This window comes from Haemorhous mexicanus, chromosome 3 (genome assembly GCF_027477595.1).
Source record: "Haemorhous mexicanus isolate bHaeMex1 chromosome 3, bHaeMex1.pri, whole genome shotgun sequence".
NCBI lineage: Eukaryota > Metazoa > Chordata > Aves > Passeriformes > Fringillidae > Haemorhous > Haemorhous mexicanus.
In genome coordinates this window covers 99,257,223-99,270,471 of record NC_082343.1, presented here as the reverse complement: position 1 = coordinate 99,270,471, position 13,249 = coordinate 99,257,223, and the positions used below count along the sequence as shown (strand labels likewise).

General features: G+C 35.9%; 1 protein-coding gene across 1 annotated transcript in view; it reads right to left on the bottom strand.

The window, feature by feature from the left end:
* Positions 1 to 13,249, bottom strand: part of SNTG2 (syntrophin gamma 2) — a 137,936-nt gene that overhangs the window by 34,958 nt on the left and 89,729 nt on the right. Inside the window, exon 12 of the mRNA XM_059843310.1 lies at positions 6,100 to 6,216. Within this exon, the coding sequence (XP_059699293.1) occupies positions 6,100 to 6,216 (117 nt within the window). The remainder of the gene's footprint in view (positions 1 to 6,099; positions 6,217 to 13,249) is intronic.

Here is a 13,249-nt window from a genome sequence, read left to right as displayed (position 1 = left end):
CACTTAGAGAGTGAAACAGTCTCAATAGCACTGTGTGCAAGGGTCTCAAAACACAAATGGCATGTTGAGAGGAATTTTAAGGAGGCAAAATAAATATATTACAAAGGAATACTAGAATCTAAACAGACAGCTGACATTATTTATTGTTTTATCAGCACTATCAAGTTATGTCTAAGTTTTAAATGTTACTGCTGCAGACTGCTTCACTTTTAAAACCCCACAAACAACCATGTACTCCTAGTCAAGAAGAAAAGCTGGAAATAATCAGGAAAGCTCATGAAAATTTCAATATCCTTCATTTGATTTAAAGAATGTTCCAGTTTATTCCAGGTTATCCATCATCACACATGTAATAACTGGTAACAAGTACCTAAGATAAATGAGATACCCAAGTATATTTCTTAGTCAATAAAGAAGTTTTTCCTCATTATTTCCCCTTGGACTTGTTCCTGCAGGTATTCTATACATTGCAATTTCTTGGCATGACAGCGTTATTATTTTTTATGAAGCATTTGATAAAACATTTCAAACAGCTATACTCAGAATAGATGACTCAATGAGACATGCTTGCATTCATATGAATTTAGTTCAGACAGTTTCAGAAAGAGTGTCAAAATGCATGAGTTTCAATTAGCATTCAGTAAGCCTCTACTTTAATTTGTGTTCATCTACTACATGAATTTATGACCAAGAGGAGCTGAAAGTTGTTATTTATAGTCTTGGCAGACCACCTCCTCAGCTAACCCAGTGTAGTATGTGTTGAGTACTTGGTTCTGTAGACATCTAGCTGTATTATTCCTTTCAGGATGAATACATTGCAAAACATTGCAAACATTGCAAAACTAAGACATTTGTAAACTCACAGGTAACACTGAGCTGATCAAAAAGATAATAAAATCAAACAGGGTTACAAAAAATAGGAATCTGAAATTACAATTCTAAGTCTCTAATGAGAGACTACAAAAGGCACCTAGAGTACAAAAGTTCCAAGTGTTGCAGAAGTACTTTAGCATGAGTTTTTGCAATTTCCCCATGGTTTAAAAACAGGCATTACAGTAGAGTCCTGAAAATAAACAAAAAATCTAGCTTTATATAGACTGGGGTATCTCATCATCAGTTCAAACTCCTACTTCAAATATACTTACCTTTAAATATGTGAGTTAATCACTGGCTTTTCTTTAAAAAGTTATGGTTTAAAATAGAAAGAAAACAATGAAGTTAAACTCATTTTGACACACACTGTAAACAATTAGCTCACAAAATTACTCCCTAGAAGAAAACTCTGCAATTATAAAATAGGTGTTGTTGTTCTAGATGCTGAGAATTTTAGATTTTCTGTGCTGACAGACTCTGACTCCCAGGAGAGCACTGCATTTGACCAGAGGCCATGGAGAAGGCTTCCAAAATTGACTGACAGCACTGGGATTACAGGTGTGTAGTTTGATTAGAAGTGTGTAATATTGCAGGATGGAAAACTTAAAGTTTGGGGTCTTAGACTATAGTAATATATATGGAGCAAGATGGAGGTTTTTGGGTGGAGGGTCTTTCTTCTTTACCTTCTTTATCTTCTTCTTTACCTTCTTCTTCCTTTTTCTCTATGGGTTTGGGTGGTATTTTGCAATTGGATAGAAAAGTCTGCATTGTGGACTTTGAGTGATTGGTTTTCGGGTTAAAAGCGAAGATAATTTAGGTGCCATTTCTTTAATTGGATAGGTTAGCCTTAAAAGACCTTGTAATAAAAGGTAGTTAGCCATTTTGCACCTTGTTAATGAAATACTGCAGAACTCACTGCCTGTGAGACTGTAACATAGATATGAAAAAATAAGCACCTAAGTCTGAACACAAAGTACCATCTCGAGTGCCTTCAATCCCAGCCTTGACAGAGGCAGAGAAAAGAAGCCAAGAACTGACAATAGGCATTAAAGACTTTCATGCCTGCTCAGCGACCACCACTAAATAAAGAAATATGGGGTGAATGTAAAAGAGAGTCATACTTCAAAAATCACTAAAATTGAATTAATATAACTTACTCTTGGACTCTTTTCTGAACACAGAATCTGATTCTAGAAGTCTCCAGAACTCCCCAAATTATTAAAAATATTTGAATAAATTTAAAGGAAAAAATATTAAAGTGCCAATAGTATTTATTACTGGAATACAGCAAATGCTGCATTATCTGAGAATTAAGCAGAAGCATCCAACCTGCCTAGAAGTACTAAAAAGCTCTAATGAGAAGACAAAATACTTCTAGGTAAAGAGTACCTAATTACACTGGTCTCTTCACCCCTTAATGGAAAAGAAAAATAAACTAAGAACAGTTGTTTTTTTTTAATATTCTTTTTAGTATTTAGAACTTACATGGCAGCATGAAAAACACTGCTTGTCTTAATTACATTGTGCAAGCTTCTCTATACTGTCACATGTGGAACTATTTCTGTTACTTTCACAATATTCTTCTATTTATTATTTTCTTAAAATTATAAACAGCTTATGCAGTGATTGTCTATCTGCCTTCATGTTAAATCACTTCAGTGCTATTTATTTAATCACATTTAAAAAGATAGTTTTGCAATTAAGGGTTACACAACAGATCTAAGGTTATGGCTACTTGAATATTTTAATGTAAAAATCATAATAAACTATAAGGGAAACATAAAAAAAGCAAACAGTGGAAATGTCCCCTCCATCTAGCCCATATTCCATAAAAACATTAAATTATTTTCTGGAGTTTTCAAAGATACAAAAAAATAGTTTGATTTTGAATGATAATTTAGAATATTTTTTCCTCATTTTCTTCTGGGATATGAATTTAGAACTTTTCCAATATCTGAAAATTGACAAGAATTTTATAGATGCTTTTAGAATGTAATAAAGTACTGCTTGTATATTAAAACTGACACAAGAATAATTTCTTCTGGTTAAGTGGTGTTTTTCAGATATTCAGTTTTTAGAAATGTGTCACATTTCTAATATAGCAGTGTGTAAATGAAATCTGTAAATTTCTTCAATACAATCAGCTAAGCCACTTCAGGGATGCAAAACGACCCTTCTCTGTTAATCACACGATTCTTGATATTTACTTCTGTGGTGAAGCCTCTACATTTCTGGAATCACCATCTGAGATATTGTAGAAATAGCATATAAATAGAATATTACTTGTCATAGTGATTTATTTCATAGTATAATATCCACCTTTTTCCACAATTTTAATTTTGCTCATATATAACTATGTTTTCCATTCTAATGAAAATTAGCAGCTGTATTTACAGTCGCATCATCTTTAACACACAATGGAATAGAAAAAGAGTGGAAATTCTACTACATCCTTTTACAAGCAGTTGTAAAATTATGGATAAAGATAAGTGTAGAATTTATAGGTCATCTGCTCTGTGCACACTATATGGATACACTGATATGCAACATTGATTCAGAATACAAATAGCAATAGCAACATCTCAGAAATAAAACATGTTAAACTTGTATCTGCTAAAGATCAAGCAAATTGCAACATTTGTATTTTTGTGATTAAACAATCTTTCTTTTCTGTTTTTCTTTTTTCCTGCTTAAAATAGTAAAGCAACCAAACCATGGTAGGAGCAATGGTAAGAGCAGTAGCATCAAATATCTCTAAAAGCAGTGAAAGAGCTCAGTGCACAGTCTTGTGGAGGGAGCTGTGTTTCCAGCTACAGAGCTGGGACACGTGGCACAGAACCAGTGCCACAGGAGCTCTCCGGGCTCTGTCAGGGCAGGGTCCCTGCCAGATAGGTCCCAACTCATGGCCCTGCAGTGGATTGACCTTGTCACACAGCCAAACACCACACAGCCCCCCACTAGCTCCCCATCCCCCTGCTATGGGACAGGAGAGACAATAGTAGGAGCAAAATCAAGAAGATGCATCGGGCAAGAAGAGGACAGTTTAATAAGTGATGGAAAGGGGAAGAAATAAATTCATGCAAAGGCAATTGCACACTGCTCACCCCAAGCAGACCAATGCCCAGCCATTCTCCAAGCAATGGCTACTTTTGAAGACCAAATCCTCATTTTTTATTGCTGAGCATGACGTTTCATGGCACAGGAAATCCCTTTTGCTCTATTTAAATCAGCTGTCTTGGCTGTGTCCCCCACAGCCTGTCCCAACCCCAGGCAGTTTGCTGGGTGAGCAGTGAGAATGGAAAGGCTGCACCAGCCCTGCTCAGCATCAGCCCAAACATGGCTATGTTAGCTCTGCTTTAGCCCAGGAAAGAAACCACTGCCACATGGGCTGCTCTGAAGTGGTGGCCTCCATCCCAGCAGGGCCCAGCCAGGAGCAGGGCAGCCATGGGGACTGGGGCAGCCCCAGCTCTGGGCACCAGCCGTGTCCCTGGGAGCAGTGACAGGCTGAGGCTGGGCTGGACCTGGGCCCCTGGCTGGCCCTGGCTTGTGGGACCATGGCTGGGCAGGGCAGGGCTGTGGAGCCCAAGACTGGCCCTGCTGCACTGCTGGGCTGCACTGCAGGGCTGCAAGGGGATCGTGGAGAGAGCCACATGGAAGGGCATCAGCAAAAGCCACGGCAGGAGGTGGCCTCAGGAGAATGACAATCAGCTTCAAAGTGTGGCTTTAGATCCAGGTTTGAAGTCTCCAGATAGGAGGTTGCTGGAAACTGTGAATTTGGTCTTTAGTTTATGGGGGTTTTTCCCTTGATGAGAGACATCTGGGGAATGTTAAAAGAGCAAGAAAACCGGTCAACAAGTTTTATGATTTATAGACTCTTTCACATTTACTGGTGCATCATAGCATTGACGACACAACACATTGATCAAAGGGATCCCCTTTGTTCATTTTTTGAAAGCCAAGGCTCCTACAAAAAAATTTCTAAGAGGATAATAGATTCTGTCAGATAATTTCAATTACCAGTCATCCCCACTTGTCCGTTCTTTGTAGAGTGCTGAAAATGGTAAATGAAGTAGTTTATCCCAAAATAGTATCATATAGATGTACAATTTTAATGATATAAAAATGTGTCCTAGAAACAGGTCTGAAGACAACAATAAAAATTTATAGAGGAAAATCATTCATGTGGTGTGTTATTTATTTCTTTAATACTTCTGGATAGTTTTCAGATTTTAATTAAATTGTTGTAATTTAATCACATTTTAGTTCCTTGGCTTAACATATGAAACCACCAATTTTCAGAGGGGGAATCTCCCTGCTTTTCCCAGATGAGTTGCCTCATTTTAAAAAGAATACTATTGGCCATTTTAGAATGTCTGAAGTTAATTGGAATCATTGGATTAATAATTTCAATCTAGAGAGGGGGAAATTTTACTTCTTGCACTTCATTCAACTAACTTTTGGAAAGTTTGTACTTCCCAATGGTACTGCAGAGACTACACATATAAAGAATCAGATTTTCGTTGTACCAGCAGACAAAACTGGGAGACTGAGCAAAACCGTAAGCAAGTTGTAAAATTGATGCATTTCATGCTAAGTCCGCATTTAACTATTTTATGATTTGTTTAGGGCAAAGGTTTTCTGGAGAAAAAAGAAAGGATTAAACATTACCATGTGGAAAGTAAGGGCAATTTTTTTAAACAGTTTAGAATTCTACAGATCATTTCCATTTCACCATTCTAAATTAATTTTTAGAAAAATATTATAAAAGGCACCTGTTGTGAAACAGAGTTCTTGTTATGAGGTATACAAATTATCAAAGCAAGACTAGTTCAACCTATACACTTGGCACTTTAATCCCTTGCTTGAGTGAAGCATCCACAATTATCCTCCAATAGTATGGATGGTTTATTTCATGATGCATCTTGTCTTTCAGAAAGGAAAGTAGCTACCAACTCGTAGCTACAAAATACTTTAAAATAAATAAGGGAAGAAATATTAGGCCTAACCAACCAAAACAAAACCTGACCTTGGCAACTTCAAAAAACAAAACATACAGCAAGCTTTCCAGAGGACCTTGAAAGAGGCTAAATAGCTACAGTTTATTGAAATTCAGTGGCATCTGGGACTTTAACATACGTTGAAATCTCAGCTGAAAACTTCACTTGGTAAAGGAAAACAAAACCAGTCGTAACAAACAAACTGATACAAAAATGTCAACTTTTTTACCGGTGGAGTGCTGAAAATGTAGAAGGATGAACCCTTCAGGGCCAGAAACTTGAATTTATAGAGCTGAGATGAATCAGTTCCTTCAAGTCTCTCATTTACCCATCCCATATGTATGATCTGTAAAAGAAAATAATTGAAAATTAAAGTTCTCTTTTTCAGTGGATCGTGAGTGGTTTAAGTAGCATGGGATGCATCATCTACTTCACATTTGCCTTGCAACCATTTCCATATTCTTGAAGCATACAGTATAATGCCAATGTGTCAGAAGTCCTTGAAGAGACTTAAACTTTAGTACAGGTAGTCTGAATCTTATCTGAAATAATCCCTGTTTTAAAAGCTATCTGTGCAGGTCAAAGCAGACTCTCATTTGAGCCAGCAGAAAATCTACATGTACCCAAGTAGTTCAGTAGTTTATAAAACCATAATACTTTATCTATAGCAAACTTGGACATACTGATATTTCTATTACACATACACTAAACAAAACGCTATATTTATCTGAAATCAAACGTCTTTCACCAGGCTCATGTTTGCAACTGTTATTAAAAGTCTTTGTCACACTTGTTGTCTTTCAGAGTTTATAGATTTTCATATATGCTTTATCACATTTATGTTTTCAAAGAATTAGGTATCAAATCCAGTAGTTACACAATGGTAGCAGCGTTGCACTGCATGCCTTTATTTTCCAGATAAACGAATGCTAAGAAAAAATGAAATGAAGAAATAAGATTGCATGCTTAATCTTTGAAGTAAATACAAATTTATAACGAAATGCCATAAATAAGAATGCCATGGTGTGGTAGCAGAATATCATGAATGTCTTTACCGAAAAATAACAAAGCAAAAACATTCCAGGCTCCATTTTGCACACATTAAACAGGTACTTAAATCTAGAATGAGTCACCAATTTGAGTGTACAAGTATTGCTGAGAAGCTTGCTCATTTTCAACTAAGGCTACACTTACAGAAGGAAATGATTTACAGTGGGAAGAAATGTCAAAGCCCTCGCTAATTGTATGGATGAATTTTCATACCTATAATATGAAGACCTCATAAATTGTTTTCTAATGCTGGTATATAATGTATCAACTATGGTTTTTGTCAATCAATTTATCAATAAATGAATAATAAATCAGGATGTTGAGCCAGACAATCCTTCTCCATACTGTTCTTCTGAGCACTAACATTTCAAGGAGATCTAAGAAACAGCAAAATAAATACAGTAGCCCTTCCAGTTCTTGATTTGCTGTTCTGTAAATTGAATAACTCTCACTAAAACATTGTTTCTAAAGTAGTCAGCAAAAGTGTTGAGGCAGGATGTTCAGACATCGCATTACTTAAAAAAATACTATATTATTGTTGCTACTCTACTACAATGATATTATATATTCAGTTTATCAGGGTCTTAATATCAATAACACGGACAAAAAGAAATATATCCAATATATTTTAGGGGTTTTTACTTTCTTTCTACATATCTTTCTTATTGACTGGTTTATTTAATGGTCTTTTAGATTTCAGAAATGGAGAAAGAATTATTATTCAGTTCAACAAAATCTGTATGGAACAAAAGCAGAAAGAATTATTCAGTTCAACAAAATCTGTATGGAGCAAAAGCAGAAAGAATTATTCAGTTCAACAAAATCTGTATGGAACAACTGCAAACAAATGTTGGTACTTAATTACAAGCTGTTTGTGGTTTACTGGGTTACTGAGATTTTAATGTGGTCGTAGTATGTGGGTGGGAATGTTAGTCTGGGACTAAAAAAATGTTCTGTTTTTTTGATTAAAACATGCCATTTGAAATTTTCAGGAGTGCTCACAAGGCATTATACTGCAAACTGTCCCTTCTCATCACTGCTTTCACTACTGTTTGAAAATTGCCCATATATCACTGATACATTATTAAGTTCCTAACATGCTCTAATACACTTTCCAAAAGTTCCTGTAAGAAGAAAATGAGCAATGGCACTCATTACAAGGAGATAAAACAAGTCACTAACAAAATGTAATCCAATCATAGCAGATAAATGAAAGTTCTTATTTGCATTTATTGTTTTCCTGCAGCAATAAAGCATCTAGATGCTGCAGTAACTGGAAACTTAATGTGTTAAATTTAATAAAGCAGTCAGTAAATTTTGTATATAGTACTTTTAGTTAAATACTTATGAAAAGTAAAAGATGCAAAACACTCAGGAGGGAATTGAAGAAAGAAAATCAAGTAGATGCCTATGTATGACATGTCAGAACAGACAGATACATTTATGAAATTAAAGTGGGATAAGGATCTACAAGAGATGCCAGACTGACTTGCAAGTTAAGAACCAGTGTCATACCATGAGGCACATTGCAACTACAACAAATCAAGAAAGCAAAGAGAAGTACCTCTTGAGGCATCCTTAATCATTTTGGGGGATCTTTTCCAAAACAAGTGGTAGATGGTATATTTTGAAGAGAACAGCTATTGGGGCAGGACTGGGAGGGAAGACAAGCAGTCCTTACACATACATAAAATTTAACTAAAAGTAAAATAAAAATAAAAAATAAGATTGTAATGCTCTAAGCTTTGTTGTATTATATTACTGTTTTCCATTGTGCATAAGTTGCATTCAGTTATGTCTGAATGGCTACTATTCAAAACACAATGTTCTAGAGAGCAAAGCGTAGAGGAACTTAGAAATTATGACACAAGTGTTCTTTGTGCTTTAGTTCAAGAACAAAATTTATAACTCCGAGCTGGGCACAGTTTGAACACCACAAATGGCAACATATCCACACAATGCTGAATGAAGAGAAGTATGAAGATAGTTATGTAACTAAAATCATGCATCTTCCCAGGCATTGTCTGCCTTGGAAAAATTTAGATTACAAGTCCTTTTGGGTAGGGATAAAGGTTTCTACTATTTGTTTGCTTGTTTTAACAGGAGGCTGGTAAATCGAACCTGATATCTCTCACCTATACTCATTACAGCCTTCTTATTCAAATTAGGATCCAAAGCACAAAACACTCTCTTGAAGACAGCTACAACCAGTAAACTGCCTTACTGGTTATGCATTCTTATATTATAGCAGATCAGTAGCACTATTTATGCAGCAGGAACTAAGCAAACTAAAGAAAAATGCAAAACTCACATTGTTCACAACTTTTTTTTTCTTATATGTCTGCTTTGTATTTTAGCAGTATTACAACAATAAGTGGAAAAAATAAAGAAGAAACTATTTCAAACTATAGCTGTTTATCTCACAGAGCATATTTACCTCACAGCACTGCATATCAGCTGACTAGGGGTTAAAAAGCTCAGTGTTTTTAAGTGATTCTTCATCTGTTAAAGTTTTTTCAGTTGAGGATCTGAGATGCCAGAAAAAGTCTCTGAAGCAAATCAAGGCAATTTCATTAGGAAATAAAAGCTGTCCTCCCACATAAATAAAGTCAAAAAACCAAAGAAGATTTCAATTCTATCTCTATGCTTAAAGGAATTTAGTGTTGCTCCCTTTCTACAGGTGTAAAATGTAAAATTATAGTCTTCAAGAATCTAACTTTTCCAGACTAACCATTAGGATTAAGTAATTTTATTGCTACATTTCATATTTTTAGAAACATTTTTCTCTTTTTTGAGGGAAAAAAAAAAAAGAGGAGGAAAAAAAATGCTCTTTCACGAGCAGGGTTTCTTGTATGCTGCAGGATGAAGCCGGGCAAACATGTTAATGGCACACCTGCAGCAGCAATTCTGCTATGAGGAACAATGAGAAAACCCTTCATATTTGAAAAACTTCTTATTTAGAATTATGATTTTATAATTATCCAACACAGAGTAGAAAAGAGGCTTCTGAAAAGCTTATTACCCTGGATGGGGGGATAGAATGTAAGAAAATAGTGCAGAAGGTAATCTCACACCTGAGGAGTTGCAGCTGTACTAATCACCAAAGATTAGGAACAGGCCTGCCTTTAATAGGCCACAGCTGTGTCCAATGAGAAGATGAGTGCTACAAAAGAGTGGGTTAGCTGGTTAGGGAGAGAGCTTGAGTTTGTTGGTTGTACTCTGAAGGAGTCAGAGTTGTGAGGAGCTGCCCATGAGAACTCAGCAAGATGCTATGGAACTTTGCAATGTGATGACAACAACCTCTCAAAAATGCAGTAGACCTGATACCTATTTTGTTTTTAAAAAATGCTTCTCTAATGTTCTCAGGACCTCTGCTAAAGTGGAGGCTGCCTATTTTCTCTCAATAATCTATTCTAGCAATTTATTTCTCCTGTCAAGCATGAATCAGCCTCACTGTAATCACAATTATTGCCTTATCTACTAAAGACTCAAATGATTTTCACCTTAAGAGTGGAAGAATTAAAAAAACTTAGTTCACAAATGGAGCAAAAATCCCCGAACAAGGATGTGTAGCTTGTGCGGCCATCGTTCTTTGTTGCTTTTCACATGTTATTCTCTGAGCAAAAAGTTATAATTATTGAATATTTCTTTAATACTTCTGTATTTTTTTCAGCCTGTCCACAGAGGCCACAGAAAACCTCTGGTCAATGCCTTTTCAGAAACACGGTGCACAAAAGCAGAGGCAGTATTCCGGCCAAGGCCTTGCAGCAATGGGAACACTTAGCATGTTCTACAGTAGCTGGCTTAGGTACAGCCCACAATGCCTGCCTTTCTCAAAAGCCATGGGCAGACATGGTTGTTCTGGCCTGCAGGTGAGCAGCCAGCCTGGCCTGATGTTAAACTGACAAGGTAAGAGTGTGAGACACTGCTGGACACGGCTCACGATGTGAAGGGAGGAGCTGGCTGGAAGCTGAAGCCAACAAGGGTGTAAACATCACTAAGGGGGTAGGCCAGAAGGTGAAATACACTAAAAGAAAGTGAATAATGGGTGAAGAATGCCAAAAGATAATGAAAAAGATGACTGATTTGCAGACAGCTGTGGTGCTATCATAGATTAAGGCTGAAAAAATCAAATGAGCATGTGGAATTCAGAAAAAATAAGGGCCAATAGAGAAGCAGTAAAGTGCGGGTGAATTCCTTATTTGCAAGGGGAAAAAGGGGGGAAAAAAGAAATATTAGGTATACCAAAGGAATTCAAGTTTTTGGGGTGTCTGTTGGTCAACCCTGTACCTGGATACAGCAGGCTGATGTAATAATAACGCATAATAATAAACCATAGTAATCAGTCTTAAAAATGAACATGTTGTTTTTCATATTGTCTCTATCTGACTGGCTTCTGCAGATAGGGTCATCTTTGAGTTCTAATAAAACAAAGGAAAACCAATCTTTTCTGGAAAAAATTATCCCTCCCCCAGATAACCATCAAGCATTTTGCAGTAAAAACCTCTTCAGTTTTTCCCAGTCTTCTACATATACTTAATTATTCTTGCATGTATGCCATGTCCTAATTGGCTTCAATCCTGGTTTTCAGACTCACTATTCAATATGGCAAGATCATGCATATGTTTAACATGGTGTTTTAAAGCTTAATGCCTGCAAAATTAGTAGGCTTACTTTTGCTAATGCACCATAAAGGCAGTATTCAAGGGAACTGGATCCAGGTCACCTCTTCAGAACTTCTAGTCAATATGTCAGATTCGAAAGTGAGCCATCTATAACTTCTATTGGATTATCAAACAAAAGCTGTACAACCAAATCCATATTATACTTCTTTAAAATATTTTAATGTCAGAAGTTGTCAAAAACCTTGCTAGAATCAAGATATGTTGCAGCACCCTCCTGTCACACATCCACAGGATATGTTACAGGTTCACAAGAGAAAATTTGATTACTTGTCATGATTTGCTATTGAAGAATCCTTCAGGGCAGTCATTTGTCATCTTTCTGCTCCACACAGGTATTTTGTTTATTTCAAATTTCTTTACAGGGATTGAAGTCAAATTGAGTAGTATCTAATTGTCCAATTTCTCCTTCTTTATTCCATGAGCAACCATATCATTTGCCCTTTCCTAATGTTTAGATATGTCACTTGGCAGACACAAATTCCCTGAAATAATAATGATAAAAGTTTAGGTCTTAAAAAGATTAAAAACTATCCAGCAAATAAACAAAAGAAAAACCATTGTGAGTATTTTTATCTGTAAAGAGAAAGAATTGGCTAATTTACTTTCATGAAAAATAAAAATCAATCCAGCAGTATGTATGTTTTGAAAATTGAGTCCGAAATCTAACAAAGAATCAAGTGCTTTCAAATCTCTAGAGTATTATAATAATGATATCAAGCAAAAACAAAAGTTATGATGCTTGGATGCTGTGTGTTTCATCACTGACACAGGTTACATAGACACTTAGAACCAGAGCTTCAGCAGTGCTACCTATTTAATACCTTTTAAATTTGTGTAATCCCTGAATATTTCTTAAAATCTTGTAGTCCTTGACTTGGAGTAACTATCATGACATGTCCTGGTATAGCTAAAACTCGCCAAACAATTTCCACAGATAGTCTGGGATTTTAGCTTTGGTGGAAATAATTTCCAACAGGCAGTTTAAATGCAAACACCCTACTTTGGTGGGAAAAAGGAATTTAAAAGTGTGGAAGTAGCCAGACCAATTAACGTCATGACCTGGTACTGTCAATATAAATTGATATGTTTAACAATATACACATATCAATAATAACTACAACTTCTACTACCTTGCCTAATACCTCTAACTTTGGGTCATAGACACAGAGCAAAGTCATAGAATCAGAGAGTCATAGAATATTCTGAGCTGGAAATGATCTGCAAGGATCATCAAAGTCTAAATTATGTCCCTGCACAGGCTAAGAATCACACCATATTTGTTTGACATCTTTTGGCAAAGAGACTCATAAATAAAGCTGGTTTAGACCCAAGAGCCAATATCTTAGTCCTTTCCTCTTTTCTTTTTTTAAAATGTGTACAGAATTCATTACGTTCTGGAGATCTAGTTTGCAAAAAAAAAAAAAAAAAAAAAAAAAAAAAAAAAACCCAAAAAAAAAAACCAGTCAGAGGCAATATAAAAGACAAAGAAGAAAGAGAAGAAAGCCAGGTTTAACAAAGTAATTTTTTACATTCTTGATAACCTTGAATCCTAGTTTTTTAATGGCCTATGAAAAACACAATCTGGATGAAACCTATCCACATCCAACCTTCTCCCTCTATGAAAGATTAAGTTGCACTCTAAAA